This window comes from Haliotis rubra, unplaced genomic scaffold (assembly GCF_003918875.1).
Source record: "Haliotis rubra isolate DU_JTF1 unplaced genomic scaffold, ASM391887v1 Scf348, whole genome shotgun sequence".
Taxonomy (NCBI): Eukaryota; Metazoa; Mollusca; class Gastropoda; order Lepetellida; family Haliotidae; genus Haliotis; species Haliotis rubra.
Window position 1 is genome coordinate 5,973 of NW_025767022.1, and position 19,464 is coordinate 25,436.

Here is a 19,464-nt window from a genome sequence, read left to right on the forward strand (position 1 = left end):
AATGTCTGTTAGGTTAATTTGGGACGAAGCGTATCTTTTGATACTTCTATTGATAAATTACTATTGGTGTATTTATCTCTTGATACTTCTATCGATAAATTACTATTGGTGTATTAATCTCTTGATACCTTTATTGATACATTACACTTTGAACTGATGGTGAAATGGAACGACACAGTGTTGGTATCCAAATGCTTGTTTAGTTTATGGATTAAACATGATAAGCCAAAGTTGAGTTGTACTGATTAATCAAGCCATTACAGTCCGTAATGTGTGTGACTGTCTTCCTTTCATAATATAACTTTCATTCACAAATTTGACCTGATCAAGTCTACCAAAAGATAATAAGGACAAGTATATATAAGTATGAACAATGTTGGCAACGAAGGTGGAATAGATATGGATGCTAACTATGGATGTTTAATGACACCTCAGTGACAACACTGACAACAGTTGTTCAACATTGTACGATGAAAGTGGTTCATGCATCAAGACATCGATACATAAATAGTAATGTATCAATAAAGGTATCGAGAGATTAACACACCAATAGTAATTTATCAAAAGAAGTATCAAGAGATTAACACACCAATAGGAATTTATCAAAAGAAGTATCAAGAGATAAACACACCAATAGGAATTTATAAATAGAAGTATCAAGAGATAAACACACCAATAGGAATTTATCAATAGAAGTATCAAGAGATTAACACACCAATAGTAATTTACCAATAGAAGAATCAAGAGATAAACACACCAATAGTAATTTATCAAAAGATGTATCAAGAGATAAACACACCAATAGTAATTTACCAATAAAATATCAAGAGATTAACACACCAATAGTAATTTACCAATAGAAGTATCAAGAGATTAACACACCAATAGTAACTTACCGATAGAAGTATCAAGAGATAAACACACCAATAGTAATTTATCAATAGAAGCATCAAGAGATAAACACACCAATAGTAATTTACCAATAGAAGTATCAAGCGATAAACACACCAATAGTAATTTACCAATAGAAGTATCAAGAGATAAACACACCAATAGTAATTTATCAAAAGAAGTATCAAGAGATAAACACACCAATAGTAATTTATCAAAAGAAGTATCAAGAGATTAACACACCAATAGGAATTTATCAAAGGAAGTATCAAGGATAAACACACCAATAGTAATTTATCAATAGAAGCATCAAGAGATAAACACACCAATAGTAATTTACATAGAAGTATCAAGAGATTAACACACCAATAGTAATTTATCAATAGAAGTATCAACAACACACCAATAGTAATTTACCGATAGAAGTATCAAGAGATTAACACACCAATAGTAATTTAGCATCCATATCTATCCCCCCTTCGTTGCCAACATTGTTCATACTTATATATACTTGTCCTTATTATCTTTTGGAAGACTTGATCAGGTCAAATTTGTGAATGTGAATGGGTATATCCGCCGTCAGCGGGGTTGGAGGACTGGCGACAACGATCACAGAGAAGATCATGAAAAAACAAAACTTGAAGGAGGCCAAGGCAGCTGTTCAGGCCTATTCAAATTCACTCAAATCGTTTTCGCATGTTTTGGAATCGTTTTGTACACTGCTACCTGATGAGGACCAAGAGGTGTGGAAATCATTTAAGGATAACACTGAAATGGAAATGACAATAAGTAGTGTTATTTCAGACGGTCGCAAGTTTGTAGACACCATAGCCAGTATCAAGATGTTGATGACAGCGGCTTACAACCGCTGCAGCAAAAGTCGTAGATGTAGGGAAAATCTAGCCAAAGAAGGCGACGAAGCTTTTCAAGCTGGGGTTAAAGCTGTGCAAATAGGAGGCGTTGTCTTGTCCGTGGTAGGCGTGGTCATTGACATTGGTTCCATCATTTACTATGGGATCAAAGTTCATAACAGAAAACCCTCCGAAGTTGCTGAACTCATAAGAAAATTGGCGAAATCTATGAACTAGCATTTGTCCAATGTTGTTAAATGTCAATACATGTACAATGACTGTATACATACAAAGTGTATAGTTTTGTTTAACCCTATCGGTCTTGTACATTGCTATTGTTATCGGTTACACGATGCGCATGATATGCTCGCCTGTTACATTGATGTAGGTGTTCTGAATTGATGCGACAAGACTCACGTGACACTGATAGGCTCTCATCACTAAAAGGTTATTTTCCGTTTGCAGAAAGACGTAGCGTTACAACGTAATTAAAATACAGATGTAATTGAAATATGCCAGCTGATGATGAGGCTAAGTGCAAATGAAACAAAATCCTTGCTGAGCATGAAGCACAAACCTGAGCTTTGTGTGCAAATACTCAAATTCCAAATTGTCTAAATTAACAATTAATCAAATGATCAAATACGTTCTGTTTTAGATCATTTGGGGATATAACCATGACTGATGTAGATAAACATAACCATTTCTGTGTTCTACCACAAGAATATACTATGAACCCTGGCCCCGATTTCTCGAAACAAACTTAAGTTTTTACTCAAATTTCAAACTGGCAATTTTGAACAGCTGAATTCTTAACTCAACTGCATGTCTCAAATAAAAAAAGAGCAAAAAAATAAGTAATATGTCGATTAAACTCAAAGAGTCTGATATATTTGATGTTAATATCAAAACTCAGACTTCAGTTTGTTTCGAGAAATGGGGCGTGGTCCAACCCTGGGGCCATGTGATCCGATGACACAGGACACAGACTGTGTTATAAAACTGAGCATATCTATGCAGCAGCCTGGGGTTGATCAGTTAATCCTGGCATTGTTGACTGCTTTACTAAGTAGCCCGAGCGATCTATCCAGCATACCAAGGTCACTCGCACAAACGAGATGATATTTAAAAATAATAACATCAGTTCATACGTCTAACTGATTTGAGATGTTAAGCTAAGTGTTCTTCGCGAACAGTATCATTTGTGTATTGCACGAAGCACATTCAGATAAGTGCTCCTATTTGATACAGTTTCTTCTCATAAGACATACCTATAGTGAACGTGTTGTAATTCAACTGCCTTGATGAAGTAACAAGAATCACAAAGAGGTCGAATATTGACAAATATCTGCGGCCACAATTTATTATTCACAACCGTTTACAGCATCGAGTAACACCTGTAGTGTTTATTATGTCATTTAAATAGGTGATGAAACAACGCAAAACGTTTTTACAATGTCCATATATACTACTCACACTTTGCTAACTTTACTTATACGTAGATTTATAATTTGAAATTGTATCCATTTAAACTGGATAAATATCAGCCACTTGATACATGAGAAGCTCTTTTGCAAATGCTTGCATACAGATACGATATATTATATGTCCGTTTCACCAAATTCATGAATCAATGGATTCCGGTGTTTATATCAAATTTAGCACTGCTCCTCGGGATTGTTTCTGAACGTAAACACTCGTAAAACATGTATATAATAACGCTGAAATATCCAACAAATCGTTCAAAGAGTTTAAAGTCCAAGTGCTTGCAGTCAACAGCATTAAAGTGAACTGTTACGTTTGAATGTAACTGTCAAAGCAACAACCCAACAGAAACGCTGAACCGACCACGTGCTTCAGTAGACATATCGTTCAGTATCCCCTGTCAATGTTTACAACATTCTCCAGTGCTTGTCCGTTCAGGTAACGATTATAGTTGGCCAAAAACATGGACGCCAACTGCAAAAGAACAATATAATTAATACATGCGATAAGCATGGTGTTGTCATGTTCAATTTTAAACAGGTCGTAGTATCATGGCATTGTGTTAATATGCTTGTTACTGCGTTTGAACACACACGTACAGGTCAGGGTTACGATTGATCTTCGTCAGAGGCAACTAACTAGATCGGGGTATGAGATACACTTCATATTTCGGTGCTCATGATGTCAATCACTGGAGTTTTAGTCCAGATTCGACTATTTACAGACCGACATCATGACGATGGAAAATTACACAACAAACGAATACCGCCAGTTTGCCTTTCACGGAATAGAGAACAAATCATCATGAAGTGCATTTCCACTACATGAATGTCATTGTTCTACATTACAACTTAAAGATCTCAGAGTGTTTGTATTACTAAGTGTACCTTTTTGTATGAGTCCATACAATCACTTTGGTTAGATACGTGGGGTGTGATCACCACGTCCCTCTCTCCCCACAGAGGACTATCTCGAGACAAGGGCTCCTCCGTAAAGATGTCCAGCACAGCCCCCGACAGCCATCCTCTTCTAAACACAGGTATAGTCTCCATAGTATTATGTGTCAATGGGAAAAGATCACCTGTGATAGTAAGCTCTATTGTCATCTTTTAACATTCACGCATGTCGATAATTAGTTACTTCGAGGATGGATCCATGGTTGAGGTGCAGCATGGATACCAGGGGTTTTATTCCCTTACATGGACAAAACACAATATTCCACATCTTCACGACTTACTCGTGGTGACAAGGATCTAATCTGTACTACAGAAAGCCTGCAGAATATAACGGAATGACAATGATTACCTGAGTGCTGAAAGGAGACTCTCATCGTCAATTATGTCTCCGCGTCCAACGTTGATGAACAGAGGCTGTTGAAGATGATGACTCCACATCATACAATACGTACATTAAAACACACACAAGATACATAAATTATTTAACAGCACATCAATGTATACTGACACACATTGAAAACGCAAAACCCATTTTGGCAATTTCTAACAAAGTTTTGTGAAGCAATTTCATTTACCACACGAAAATATAGTGATGTGAGGTTGCCGAATAAAACCATATGCACATTTGGGTTCGAACCCTTTTCGTGTTTCTGGCATGGGTACAGTTCATGAAAACACAACTCTGGCATATTCCTTGGACCTGTTGGGGTGCATGATTATCATGACATACACATGCAAAGCCAGGTTTTGGACGCATAAAAGGCACTATGGTTCAACCGTTTCACTAGCAGTCACACAATGCCACGGCTCAGTGAACAGCAGAGGGAACAAGCTATCGGGATGCTGTTGGTGGGAACATCACAAAATGAGGTCACCCACCACTTCGGAGTGAGCCCATCCACCATCAAAAGACTCTGGAAACGTCATTACGCAACGTCATCGAGTCAACAGACTCCTGTTTGCACAGCAACATAGCCTCCAACCACCATGAATCTCCAACCAGTGGGTGTTTTTTCAATGGGTCCAGGTTCTGTGTGTCATTTGCAGATGGCAGACAACGCGTCTACAGGCAGCAACATGAACATGAGCTTGGTCGCCGGATTCATCAATGTCAACGTCAACGTCAGCCAAACAACGTTGCTGAGTTGACCCTGGCTTTACAACAGTAGTGGCAGCACATCCCCAAAGGACCTATTCGACGTTTGTGCGAATCCATGCCACGTCGACTCCGTGCATGTGTACAGGCTCAGGGAGGTCACACTCGCTACTGACGGACGTAAGGGGGGGTGTGTGTGTGTGTCTGTGTGTGACGCTTGACGTGTCAGTCATATTGGCGGAACTCTTGCAATCATTATTTATGAAAATGAAGCACAATGAAATTCTCAACATATTTGCAGAACAATTTTCATCCAAGTATTGTTGTTTGTTAAGTTTTCCTCATTTGAATTTGAATTTGATTTTGCGTTTTCAATGTGTGTCAGTATATTTATAATACAAAAGATTTGTTTTATTTCATTTCACAATGTATAATGTTATATGTGTATTGTATGTTTGTATTTTGGCATACATTTGAATAGAAATACAAACAAAATCATCCTGCTCGACATCATGAGCTGTTGGATGGAGACGGCAGAAGAAAGGGTGACCCACAGCTTCATTTCTCCTTACCTTCTTCCTACAGTGGGAAAGCACGTCTCCACTCAGAAGACCCCGAGTTTCAGGTGTAGACGGTAGAATGTTGACCAGGAAATCACAGGAGGACAGTAGTTCAAGCAGATCACATGGTTGTCTTTATATAAAACATGCACTTTACAGGCGACAGGAGATCGAGTAGTTCACATTGTTGTCTGTATATAACATGTACAATATAGGAGATCATGTAGATCACAGGTGTTTCTGGATGAATTCCAGTCAGATATGCTACAGTAACTCGGGTAGATAATATAAGGTTGTTTGGGCTAAAAAATGACGTACATATAGCTTATTTTCTACCCTTTCTGCAGGAAAGAACTGTCGTTGTCAATGAAAATCCTAACTGTACAAAGAGAGGTCCCTAAGACGTCAGAGAGTCATTTAGTGCACTGTACATTTAAAGCATCAACATCTTACCGCAGTGGGAAGACTCCACCTCACACAGTGTTACGCACACATACAGAAGAACAGTCTTTTGTTATACCTGTACTCATCCACAAATGTCCTCCTGTCTTCTTTCTTGACTTCAGATCTTTTCAAACCCCACACAGTCATATCCCAGTATTTACATGCACGGGCAACTGAAAACCCAAACACAACGTATACAAACTGCAGTTTATTTCAAATAGTCATTGACTATCAAGATAACTTTTGAATATATAATGTCGTTATGTACAAATGTATTTGATCGACATCCTCCAGGTAAACAGTGACAAAGAATGACACCATTGTCGCTAGCCTTGTCACTACCAGAGGGACGGAGTATGCTCACCTTTCGCGAACACCCGGTATCATCAGTATATGATTGTGATTCATAAACACATGCTCGTGATATAGTTAATGCAATCGAATCAGCTTTTATAGTGGATTTCTTATTGAAATGGAAAGGGTTTTATCGCCTTGGCTATATCTGCTGTAAAAGCGAAGTGAAGGGATCGTGTTTGCATACTGAGGTATTTTCATTGAGACAATTCTTTAATCAGTGCTTTTTATTTTCAACAGTGTCATCAAATATCCGATAGAAAGGTGAATAATGTGGACAAGTTTCTTGAGTTTTGTCTACCTTCGCTGCCAATAGCTCCCAGTCCCAGTATCCCCACCGTACACGAGCTGAGGTGCTTCAATCCAGAATCGGGGGTTGTTCTGAAAGATGTTTTCAACAACCTCTACATGTTGTTTCAGAGATATTAGTCAACTCCGGTGAAAAGAAAGTATACATCTGAAAAATGTTTTTAACAAACTAATTACAACATTTTCAAAACGTTACAAGGTTGAATATCCTCACCGAAACAGGTTAAGGGTAGAACGTTTACGGTAACTATACCTGTACCTGTATACATTTTCATCGAATAACCATTTCTGTTTGTTAATAGTTTAGCCAGCATCGATCATGCGGGTAGTGAAGACAGTTCTGTTCGTATAGACTATACATTTCCGAGTTTTGACATCTTCGACTCATGGCGTCATATCATGAAAAATGTCTATATGGATGCACAAGGGAAGGTAAGTAAAGTGATTTCAGGAGTCCTGGGTAAGGCCAGGTTAAGACAATGGTGGTTTGAGTTATTTTCTGATCAATGCAAGTCACATGTAGTACATACGAGGAACCTTCCGGAAATAAGGTGATATGCAAAATTGGGATTCTACCTAAAGTATCAGTGGTTAATCTACGTTATAAAGCTCATAAGTCATTTATAAGTGATGTCTAAGATGTACACATGCCTGTCCCACGTGCGTTGGTTTTGCTGCCTCTGAAAGTGTCGGAAGTTCATGTTGGCAGAGATGATTTGACCAATGACATACTGGGAGATCGGAGATTGGAACGTCATGGCGTTACGGGTCACCGTGATCCCGGGTGGCAGCTGAATCAGGATGTTAATGGCAGCATAAATAGGCTTTCACACCAGCAACTCAGGCCTGACAAAACGACTCGACTTTTAAGTATTTTCAGAATGATTACTTACGTCCCGTTTGATCTTCAGCACTGCATCAACTCCTGGAATGAATGAAATCTATGTGGAAGTTTACATGTAGTATTTAGTTCTATTCAAAGAACACAAGCAGCTGCCGTGCATTGGAGGGTACACTAAACATTAATTGCATAACACAACTGAAAAGGGAAGGCGTCTCAATTTGTTATCTGTGCTACTGAAGAGTGCAGAACGTCGTCCAATATGTTAGTTACAATTTCCTGTGAACCTAGGGGAATGTGGTGGTGGTGTTGATGTCTGTGTGTCGGGATTCCGTCATCTAGTCTCACCTGCCTCCGCCGTTTGGATCCACCTCAGATTGGGCAGCAGGTGTAAGTTCTGACACACGTGTACTGAGGATCCAAAGTAGACTTCTACATCTTTCCAGTAGGTTCTGTCCGGGGTCTGGAGATACTCAGAGCTCCCTGTCACAGAAACATATCGTTATACTGTTGATATGAGCAGTACACACTGCTACTCTAGTAGGAGTGCATTAGTAAATCATCTGCGCAGATTGCTCCACTGCTGATATGCAAGGTTCATTACTTAACAGTTGATGATGTCAATAATTTGTTTAAAAATATCTTGGTAAACAAGCATATTGCTACACTGTGGATGTAGGTGATTCATTCAGACTCTATGCCCGACCTTTATGTGTATCTATGGTCCCGTGGGAACCCAAACACAACACTATACAGTGGTTACAAACATGTACACACTGCGATACAGTATCAGTAATTCAACAATCATTTACAGTTTACTACACAGTTGGTAGCAGTGGTTCAATAAAGAAAACCTACACACTTTACTTTACAACTGATATCAGTGGTTCGATAAAAAATATGTACACAATACTACATGACTCAGAGTAGTTCAATAAAACAGTACACACTACTTCATAACATATACTACTTTAGTTATGTTCTAGCTTACCGATCCACGATGTTTCTAGAAGGTGAAGTATTACAAGTTACGCCTGACACACAGTGTTGTTATGTATACATCGTTTGTTTATAATCCTGAATCACCACTTACATGCGCTGAAACTAAACGACGGGCAAAGAGTCTCAGGTGACCAAACATATGTTATATTTGGAATTACACTTTCTCAATAAGGGACCGATTCTACTACTTTTGTTAGGTTGAGTCCCATGCGGGATTCGTACACACACTCCCGGCCAGCACACAAAGTCAGCGTGACGTGATCATCAAATGTACTGGGACTTCAAACACTGATTGAGACTCAAATACAAATCGAGACAAATCCATATACACTTACACCAATTTTTTAGTAGAACCCGCCGGAGGTCAAGTCGTGGTTCCTGCTGTTGTAGGAAGGTGTTGATGTGGTCATGTGGGAAGGCAGTAAGTACTACCGGTCTTCTCTGATTCTTGGTCATGACGCTGAATAAACGAGAGGTGCTTGGGCACATGAAATATAATTTCTATTGTGTCACAGATTAAATCCTTTTGTAATGTGAAGAATCGACTCAGATGAGATTAAGTATAATGCTCAACAAAATTTGTCATCAGAAATGGGCTTCATACATTGTATCTATGTGGGGAAACGAACCCGGGTCTTTGGCGTGACCAGCAAACACTTTAACCACTAGGCTACCCAACTGTCCCCTTATATATACATCTTGACTCGTATCCCAGAGGTTCTGTCGTCTTAGGAACTGGACTAGTGCTATGCAAAGTTGCTGTCCCGGGGCAAGTCAGAAACCCTTGATATTTAGTCCGAATCCTGTTTGCCCCAATTGTGTTTGTAGGCTTGGCAAATTTCATCGTGTGTTCAATAGTTTAAGTATTGTGGTAAAGATCTGAGCCCTGTATTATTCTATGGTTTACTCTGACATCAAGGTGTCTCGCCGTGACCGGAATACTATTCAAACACAATCACGCTCCCTCGCAGCTGGGATTGCTACTCAAAACATGCATTCATGAAGCAATGAATACCGACCTGACGGTGATTTTAGCGTCTTTCAGACAGTCAGTGCCATGAAATCTGAGGGTCAAGAGCTATGTAGATATATTCACAGAGGCTTTGTCTAAGTCCAAAGACGGAATCTTACTGCATCAATAGTTTTCTGCGCAGCTTGTAGAAATGTGGCAACTTTTTACCTACCCTTACAGCGCTCTCTTATTAGATGTTGTTGACAACGGCCGAGTCAGGTTTTTGTGGTAGCATAGTGGCTAAGGCGTTCACTCGTCACGCCGAAGGCACGGGTTCGGTTCCCCAAATGGGTACAATGAGTGAAGCCCATTTCTGGTGTACCCCTGGAATATTGCTAAAAGCGGCGTAAAACTAAACTCACACCACATTTGATTTCCTATTGATATGCCATTAATAACCCAGCTCATCCAACCTGACTGAGTTTATATGGTCTTTTAGATCTAACCTCAAAAGATTTACGCATTCGCTGTGACAATATCGAAGAGTGACGGCTTTCACATGAGTGTTTTGAGAGCGTTGACAACATTTTACCCATAGACGCTGCAGCACTCAAGTATGAATGTCATTACGTTCACATACAATATTGTCACACACTGTACTGAGGGAAAGCAGTTCGACGGCCACACATATTTTGTTTGTTGTTTAACGCCCCACTCAGCAATATCCCTGCTATATGGCTGTGGTCTGTAAACAATCGACTCTAGACCAGACAATCCAGTGATCAGCAACAAGTGTCAACCAAGTCAGTGAGCCTGACCACCTGATCCCGTTAGTCGCCTCTTACGACAAGCATGGGTTGCTGAAGATCACTTCTAACCCGGATATTCACGAGTCAATCCAAATATAACTCTGCTATCCTCGAGTACATTTATATTGTGCTTGCAGCATGTTGGTAACTTCAGATTTAAGCATGTTAGGATCATGTAATTGTCAGATGTTCTCATATTAAATCTAATAATGTCTTCAAAGCAACCATGATACACCCAAGTGAGTAAATATACACAGGCCATCGACGTGACGAAGAAACACATTGTCCTCTGGGCTACCCTGCCTGCCCGACATACTAAAACCATCATTGAGATGGAATGGGTCACTTCTTTAGTAAGAACTTTGACCAACTGCAACGTTAAAGATATCAGTATCAGATCCATTCAGACCCACACATTAAATCAATAGATCGAATGTGAATGGTTGTCTTCGGCATCAGAGCTTGAATTATAAAGGGTTTTCAAAAAAGTTTGCATGCTGAACGTTTTCTTTGTTCCCAAATGATTCGTTATGAAATGGTAGTAGCATATTGAATGAACATGATAATGAACTTGAAGACAAACACCAGCAGTTAGTGGCGGCCATTTTGAAGACTTAAGGACGTTCTCAAAAAGTCATCTCAAGTACTCATAACCCTCAAAGCATGACTTGGAACATCTTCAGATTAAAGTGTACATTTTTTGTGTTTCTCATAATGTTTTAGACTTCAGACGTTCTAAACGGTCTAAAAAATATTTATGAATGCGACCCATCTGTACAATATGTGACAGGATCAAACGTGATAGAAGCTAAATACTGAAAATATATTATCATAAATAGTAAGTCTACAATTACGAGCTCGTGCAGCCTCAGAACAGCTCACTTGGACATTGTAAACATCGAAAACCAGAAGCCAGACTTGGTTACATTACACATAGAACACTGATGCCAATCACACGAGACAAGGGCGGACTGTGTGTACTTACTGGAAGACAGAGAATGGTGGATCTTACAACGTTAAATCGACAAGACCTGGGATGACAAGAAAGAGGGCACTGTGGGTATTCCGATCACGAACTGAGGTAAGGTGACCGAGTTCTGAATGTATTTTGTGTGGGATAAGGGCTTGATAAATTTAATTTATTCATCACGATTAGTCAAGCATTGCTTTTACAGTGTTCAAACCAATTGCCCGTTTACAGAGATGTCTGTACGTATCTATATATTGCCACAAAGGGTGACAAGCTTTCCAAAACAGATGTCTGGTTTAGAATAGGACTGTACTATCGGTTCAGTGATTTCTGAAGGTGCAAATAACAATAAATACCCTCGACGATCGCCCAACGCTCATCTGGACTTTACAAATGGCATTGCGGCAGCACTCAACAGGTCGCACTCTGTGTGTAGATATTGGAGAATGGTTGGACTCGCAGGTTTTACCTTTGATATAATTAACAAATGCACAAATCATCTTGTTTTACCCTTTGACCTTCTAGCTAAGGCTTTTATGAAGAATATCTAAATACAATAAAAACAGAGCAGACAATTCTTTTCGTGAATTAAGTTGAAACTCCTTAAATAAAGCAGCGAGAGGTGAAATGATCTACAGACATTTGATAGACGATTTTAATTCATCAGATTGCACAAAACCTTTAACGAGATCAGTGCCACAAAAAACAAAACAACCCACAAGTTCCACTCCTAGTCTTCGCAACTCATGGAATAGAATAAGCATGAAATATCAATATACACTATTACAAAAAAGTAGGGGACATTCGATATAAAGGTGTCACCACCATAGATATTTCAAATCTTCAAAGTGATAAATAGTTTAACATTGTAACAGGAATCTGGCTGAGATATGCATTTGTTGTTGAACGTTAAATGGCCATAGATATTGATTGTCATATGATAAGCTACAGTCTATCACATCATTCACTGTAAGAAGTCACACTTATCACTATAACCTCTATTCTTAACACACTCCCGCATTGGACGAGGCTTCAACTATACAAATGGCCAACATCAGCTTGGCTTGTTTCATCCCATTCTTCTTGAAGAGCAGCGCCAAGTACGTTGAGAGAGGGCGGTGTGTTTGGTGCAGATTGCACTTTAAGTACGCCTCCAGGGTGTTCTACCAGCCATAGTGATCCCACCCTTCACTATAACTGAGCAACCCCTTATCTAATTGTTATGTCTAACGTTAACAGCATGAAAACGCTCGTTCCGTCCACGCTACACTCCGTTGCGGACAAATTTTGATTCGTTCGCAAACGTAACGATTGTCCAGCGACGACCTGTGTCTCACTCAAACACCTGCAGCTCTGTGAAGTTCATCTCCAATTTGAGAAGCACTATGTATGACCACTGTCCAGTGCGCCAGTTGTGGCCTAGGTCGTCCAGATCGACATTTGTCAGTTCAATGATATTAGATATACACATCACTACAAGGTTTCAGAAATGAAATTTTAAAATACATATACTGGATTCAGCATTAGCATGGTGGAATACATTCAAACAATTCAGCAACCTACCTGTATAGGTTCGAATTGGTTTAATTACTTGACTCTGGCAAGAACAATGTGCATTGAAGTTCAGTATTGAAATGATATTTAATAAGATGATCACTGGAAATGTGGATAATGGACATTAGTAGTATATACAATGGGGCTACGGGACCAGGTCCCCCCAAGGGCTCAATGTAAACAATTGAGCCCTTGGGGAGGCCCTAATCCCGTAGCCCCATTGCATTTACTACTACTGAGTTGCCAGCAAAATGCCACTGCAGTAATCAGGTAATTAATGGATCAACACCTTTCAGTCCTCGGTAATGCCTATAGTTCCCTTCAGAGGTGTGGGGTCGAGATCACACATGATGTCACCACACCACAGCGACTTAATAGGTGTGGGGATGGGGATGGTGATTTGTAAAGGGGGGACGCCAAGGGGGCGGGGTGTTAACGATTTGTCACGTTACCTGTCATCGGATACCAGAGCTCTCAATCTATATTTCAAAGCAGTTCAAATATGCAAGAGAATTTGATTGAATCAAAGCTTACATATTTCGCGAGTTATTTCATAATCTCTTTTGGAAAAACTATTTGTTGTGAATGTCTGTTAGGTTAATTTGGGACGAAGCGTATCTCTTGATACTTCTATCGATAAATTACTATTGGTGTATTTATCTCTTGATACTTTTATTGATAAATTACTATTGGTGTATTTATCTCTGATACTTCTATTGATAAATTACTATTGGTGTGTTTATCTCTTGATACTTGTATTGGTAAATTACTATTGGTGCATTTATCTCTTGATACTTCTATTGATAAATTACTATTGGTGTGTTTATCTCTGATACTTCTATTGATAAATTACTATTGGTGTATTTATCTCTTGATACTTCTATTCATAAATTACTATTGGTGTGTTTATCTCTTGATACTTCTATTGGTAAATTACTATTGGTGTATTTATCTCGTGATACTTCTATTCATAAATTACTATTGGTGTGTTTATCTCTTGATACTTCTATTGATAAATTACTATTCTACCATGACTTCAGTAAACACTGGATTGTGATTGGTTAATTAAAGTCATTCAGAGGTATATAATCACGTTATACAGGACTCTGATTTTCCGTGCGCAATCATACATGGTTTACGGTAATGTACTATTTTTGTCTGCCCACCAACATGGCGGACACCAAACAACCTACCGATGCATCGATAAATTACGGCGATTTTGCTGTCGGAAATTACACATATGTCTTTAAAGATGGATTTAGCGATGACGGGCTCGACTCACTACTTGCGTAAATCACAGCAATAGGTGTTTATACATACAAAAGTACTTCGAAAGCATGGAAACAAATATTCGGTCGAACAAGATCAAAACGTCTGCTTTCCGAATAAAACTTCAGCAAAAACAAATATGTTTACGTTGATTGATTCTGTGTTATGTCAGAATAGATCCAGCAATAGACTGCTACATAATTTCCGTGTTAAATTTATTATCAGCTTTCGTCAGTGATATCGCTACTGATCTTGATCCGGTAACGGAGGATGCATTAACATCGAACGTCGAAGAAATTTTAATGCCTTCCGTCCACATAAATAATCAGTTGGGATATCAATTCAAACAAAATGATATTTTGAAATTTGTACTGTTTCAAATATAGCGGTAGTAAAACACAATTACAGAATCTGCAAACCGTTCTGTTTAGCCATACATATTTTTATTCTAAAAGTATAATATCGTTGAAAAAGTTATTTAGCTTAGTCATGATCCCTCTTATCCATTACACTGCTTGATCTAAAGTAGTCTATTAAAGTATAATTAATTACCTTACCGTGTTTATGCCAGAGGTACACCCTCATGTCCTGATCCTTCCTTTCGGAAATATCACCACAAATCTGGCTCTTTGTCAACAGACTCGCGAACATGCCAGCGAATCCGATTCAATTTGAATTCACTACACTTTGAAGCCACTAGGTCACAAAACACTTTCCAAAATATAGAAAATAATATCCGTAGAATCGAATTTGAGCACAAAGTACCCACATGAGTGTGTAAGAGTCACCACAGCTGTCGCACGCAGACGTAGAGGTGCGTGAAATCGTCAAGTTGACATGCAGGGCGCAAAATTCAACAGTATCTAAATTCGGTACAACACGGACTTCTCGTTACAGCAAAAGCGCATCTACTCTTAAATTTTGTACCAGTACCAGTAATTAGATATCAAAGACTATCTCAGTCATACAATCAGGTTAACCTTGCGCAAACTGTCAGAGGCTCTCCTGTAGCATCTTTCCAAATTTGCGCGTAAATGTAAACAATGACTTCCGAGAAAAGATCAAGGCCATGAGGTTGCTACCATTATTCTGGTGGGGAAAGCGTCTACGGTGGAATTTTCAAATGTGAACCAAGCTTTTTAAACTTATTTGATATATGTTTTCCAACTTATCAGTTAATGATTGGTGATTGATGCATTGAAAAAACAAAACGTGATTTGTTATTACTGAATCTGGAGTTTGTTAGTCATTGACGGTTTGCCACCAATCACCCCGTTTCGGGCGATGCCACTTGAGATTGGAATGCGAGGCCGCTTCACGTATTGACTCGTAACCAACGAAAGAGCTCCACCTGAAATTGTTCATAAAATTGTCATGGTAGAATGGAGAGAACCTACTGATAAATCAGAGGTATATTGGAATTTATAATAGCTCTAGAATTGTTTATAAAACGAAATTATAAGCGCTCTAAATTGTTTATTTAGAGCTATTATAATTTCGTTATATACCTCTGATTTTCCCACACAGTAGGTTTATCTCCTAATTGGTGTATTTATCTCTTGATACTTCTATTGATAAATTACTATTGGTGTATTAATCTCTTGATACTTCTATTGATAAATTACTATTGGTGTAGTAATATCTTGATACCTTTATTGATACATAACTATTTATGTATCGATGTCTTGACGAATGAACCACTTTCATCGTACAATGTTGGTATCCAAATGCTTGTTTAGTTAATGGGTTAAACATAATAAGCCAAAGTTGAGTTGTACTGATTAATCAAGCCATTACAGTCCGTAATGTCTGTGACTGTCTTCCATTCATAATATACCTTTCATTCACAAATTTGACCTGATCAAGTCTACCAACAGATAATAAAGACAAGTATATATAAGTATGAACAATGTTGGCAACGAAGGGGGAATAGGTATGTCCAGGAAGATGGCGACCAAACTGGGTATTGTACCTAACGACGACGTAAAGGCCGTGGAATAGAGTCACTAACTGAGCATCACATACAACCGCTCGAAACGTAATGTGCTTGTAGTAGTTTAGGCAACGGACGCTATGATTATTGTAGATTTGGAGCCTGCAACCTCAGATTTGCATCACATATTACATAGGTCTACCACATTCCTATTTCTTGCTTTTGTGATACAGGCCACGGAAACAGGTCAAGGTTGTTGTTGTCTAACGTCGACAACTCTATGGAGGCAAGACGCATACGCCAATAAAATTTACACGAGCCTTTCAATGAATGACGTATTCTGAGAATGCATGATGCAAATGTGTTCATTACTTGCACTGAGCATCAAACACTTGACACGCTTACACGGAATCTACACAGCTGCTGCATACCGACATAAACAGACTGAGCAAGATGTGCCATGTCAGTGATCACATCTTTCATGACATTCGTTGCAAACAGAAGCAGTCTTAACAAACTTCAGCCATTTGTCCATAGTGCAATCATAAAGCTTGAATGTTCATGCAATAACAACATAAATTTAATGTTGAAGTTCAATTGTGTAGATCTGTGAGAATCATAATAAACTGATGGTATGATTTTCTCTCGACATTATTATCGTTAGCCGCTATTGAATATCAATGTATTGTCAATACATCGCTTGTGGATACTTCTTGTGGATTGGATTTTGTCATTTTATGTGCAGTAATTACGTCATTAATAGCGGCGAGGTGGCGCCAGGTGGGAACTCGATACATGCATACGTAGGGGGCGGTAGATTGTGAAGTGAGTGAAACAGAAACAACGTTGTATTCAAAGGATACATTCCACCTTCAGCTGCATATACTCAAAACAAGTGTATACCTACAGGTACGTATATAAGTACATATAGTGACATTACTGATTTCTGACAAATATTACGTACATGCTTCCCGACAAAAGAAAGTCCTGACAAAGAAAGCTGACGTCACCTGTTGTGAGATACTAATATTATGCATGTAATGTAGCCCTTGATATCAGTATGAAACATATGGCACGAAATAAAAATTCCTTGATTTTTCAGTCTACATATCAAATATTGCTGTTTCACGCCCTGTGTTGCCCGGTACTGCATGTGTGTAATGGATGACCAGATGCTAATGAAAAAGACATTATTTCTTAGTCTTATACTCTTCTGTTTATCTGTTTGATGATTATGATAATTATTTGTGAACTTTCGCAGTACTTAGTTGAACTTGACGAAACTAAACACCATTTAATATCAAATATTACCTTGTCAAAGGCTTAACCACAGATATCTTGGTATCTTGGCAGTTAAACATTGCATACAATAATAACGCGATTTGTAATCTGCCCTACATACAGGATACAAGGGTCATGTCGGTCGCAGATACCAAGCTGGACGAGCTGTCAGAAGCGACTACTGACTGCGTCGCCCGCCACGACCACGTTGTGCAGCAGTTGTTGGAACTGGCAGATGAGCTGGACAAGGAAGAAAGGGAGGTTGACATCGCCAAGATTGGCTTTGCCAGCACTGGAGCTGTGGGAGGAGGACTGGCGTTACTTGGGTTCGGTCTGTCCTTTGTTACCTTTGGGGCTTCCCTCATCCTGACAGCTGTAGGGTCGGGTATATCCGCCGTCAGCGGGGTTGGAGGACTGGCGACAACGATCACAGAGAAGATCATGAAAAACCAAAAGTTGAAGGAGGCCAAGGCAGCTGTTCAGGCCTATTCAGATTCAATCAAATCGTTTTCGCATGTTTTGGAATCGTTTTGTAAACTGCTACCTGATGAGGACCAGGAGAAGGTGTGGAAATCATTGAAGGATAACACTGAAATGGAAATGACAATAAGTAGTGTTATTTCAGACGGTCGCAAACTTGTAGACACCATAGCCAGCATCAAGAAGTTGATGACAGCGGCTAACAATGTCAAGGACGTAGTGGAGGGACTGCAAGGGGAGGGAACCGCTGCAGCAAAGGTCGTAGATGTAGGGGAAAATCTAGCCAAAGAAGGCGACGAAGCTTTTCAAGCTCTGAGTACTGGGGCTAAAGCTGTGCAAATAGGAGGCGTTGTCTTGTCCGGGTAGGCGTGGTCATTGACATTGGTTCCATCATATACTATGGGATCAAAGTTCATAACAGAAAACCCTCCGAAGTTGCTGAACTCATAAGAAAATTGGCGAAATCTATGAACTAGCATTTGTCCAATGTTGTTAAATGTCAATACATATACAATGACTGTATACATACAAAGTGTATAGTTTTGTTTAACCCTATCGGTCTTGTACATTGCTATTGTTATCGGTTACACGATGCGCATGATATGCTCGCCTGTCACATTGATGTAGGTGTTCTGAATTGATGCGACAAGACTCACGTGACACTGATAGGCTCTCATCACTAAAAGGTTATTTTCCGTTTGCAGAAACACGTAGCGTTACAACGTAATTAAAATACAGATGTAATTGAAATATGCCAGCTGATGATGAGGCTAACTACAAATGAAACAAAATCCTTGCTGAGCATGAAGCACAAACCTGAGCCTTGTGTGCAAATACTCAAATTCCAAATTGTCTAAATTAACAATTAATCAAATGATCAAATACGTTCTGTTTTAGATCATTTGGGGATATAACCATGACTGATGTAGATAAACAAAACCATTTCTGTGTTCTACCACAAGAATATACTATGAACCCTGGCCCCGATTTCTCGAAACAAACTTAAGTTTTTACTCAAATTTCAAACTGGCAATTTGGAACAGCTGAATTCTTAACCTAACTGCATGTCTGAAATAAAAAAAGAGCAAAAAAATAAGTAATATGTCCATTAAACTCAAAGAGTCTGATATATTTGATGTTAATATCAATTTCAGCTCATTCTGGGAAATATGTTTTCTCAAATTTGAGAACAAACTCAAACTTAAGTCAAAACTCAGACTTCAGTTTGTTTCAGCAATCGGGGCGTGGTCCAACCCTGGGGCCATGCGATCCGATGACACAGGACACAGACTGTGTTATAAAACTGAGCATATCCATGCGGCAACCTGGGGTTGATCAGTTAATCCTGGCATTGTTGACTGCTTTACTAAGTAGCCCGAGCGATCTATCCAGCATACCAAGGTCACTCGCACAAACGAGATGATATT

At 39.1% G+C, this 19,464-nt stretch overlaps 3 protein-coding genes across 3 annotated transcripts; 1 reads left to right on the forward strand and 2 right to left on the reverse strand.

Moving 5' to 3' along the window:
* Nucleotides 1-3,571: 3,571 nt before the first annotated feature.
* LOC124284903 (glyoxylate/hydroxypyruvate reductase B-like) lies at nt 3,572-6,334 on the reverse strand. Its single transcript, XM_046721034.1, has 5 exons — nt 6,327-6,334; nt 5,852-5,972; nt 4,533-4,597; nt 4,115-4,256; nt 3,572-3,701 (listed from the first exon to the last, which is right to left on the reverse strand). The coding sequence occupies exons 1-5, from the start codon at nt 6,332-6,334 to the stop codon at nt 3,615-3,617; spliced, it is 423 nt and encodes a 140-aa protein (XP_046576990.1). The 3' UTR covers nt 3,572-3,614.
* A 1,229-nt stretch (nt 6,335-7,563) lies between these two features.
* LOC124284904 lies at nt 7,564-8,475 on the reverse strand. Its single transcript, XM_046721035.1, has 4 exons — nt 8,454-8,475; nt 8,136-8,270; nt 7,840-7,871; nt 7,564-7,737 (listed from the first exon to the last, which is right to left on the reverse strand). The coding sequence occupies exons 1-4, from the start codon at nt 8,473-8,475 to the stop codon at nt 7,564-7,566; spliced, it is 363 nt and encodes a 120-aa protein (XP_046576991.1).
* A 9,217-nt stretch (nt 8,476-17,692) lies between these two features.
* On the forward strand, nt 17,693-18,403 carry LOC124284905. Its single transcript, XM_046721036.1, has one exon. It carries the CDS (start codon nt 17,693-17,695, stop codon nt 18,401-18,403), a length of 711 nt encoding a protein of 236 aa, XP_046576992.1.
* Nucleotides 18,404-19,464: the final 1,061 nt, after the last annotated feature.

Excerpts from the sequence above, each read along its gene's own strand:
- LOC124284904 (XM_046721035.1), bottom strand. The coding sequence starts at position 8,475 with ATGAATCACCTACATCCACAGT. Across the intron at positions 8,271-8,453 it reads GAATCACCTACATCCACAGT|GGAGCTCTGAGTATCTCCAG; the intron begins GTAGCAATATGC and ends TTTCTGTGACAG. Across the intron at positions 7,872-8,135 it reads GATCCAAACGGCGGAGGCAG|GAGTTGATGCAGTGCTGAAG; the intron begins GTGAGACTAGAT and ends CATTCATTCCAG.
- LOC124284905 (XM_046721036.1), top strand. The coding sequence starts at position 17,693 with ATGTCGGTCGCAGATACCAAGCTGGACGAGCTGTCAGAAGCGACTACT.
- LOC124284903 (XM_046721034.1), bottom strand. Across the intron at positions 4,598-5,851 it reads TTTCCCACTGTAGGAAGAAG|CCTCTGTTCATCAACGTTGG; the intron begins GTAAGGAGAAAT and ends CATCTTCAACAG. Across the intron at positions 3,702-4,114 it reads GTATGGACTCATACAAAAAG|TTGGCGTCCATGTTTTTGGC; the intron begins GTACACTTAGTA and ends GTTCTTTTGCAG.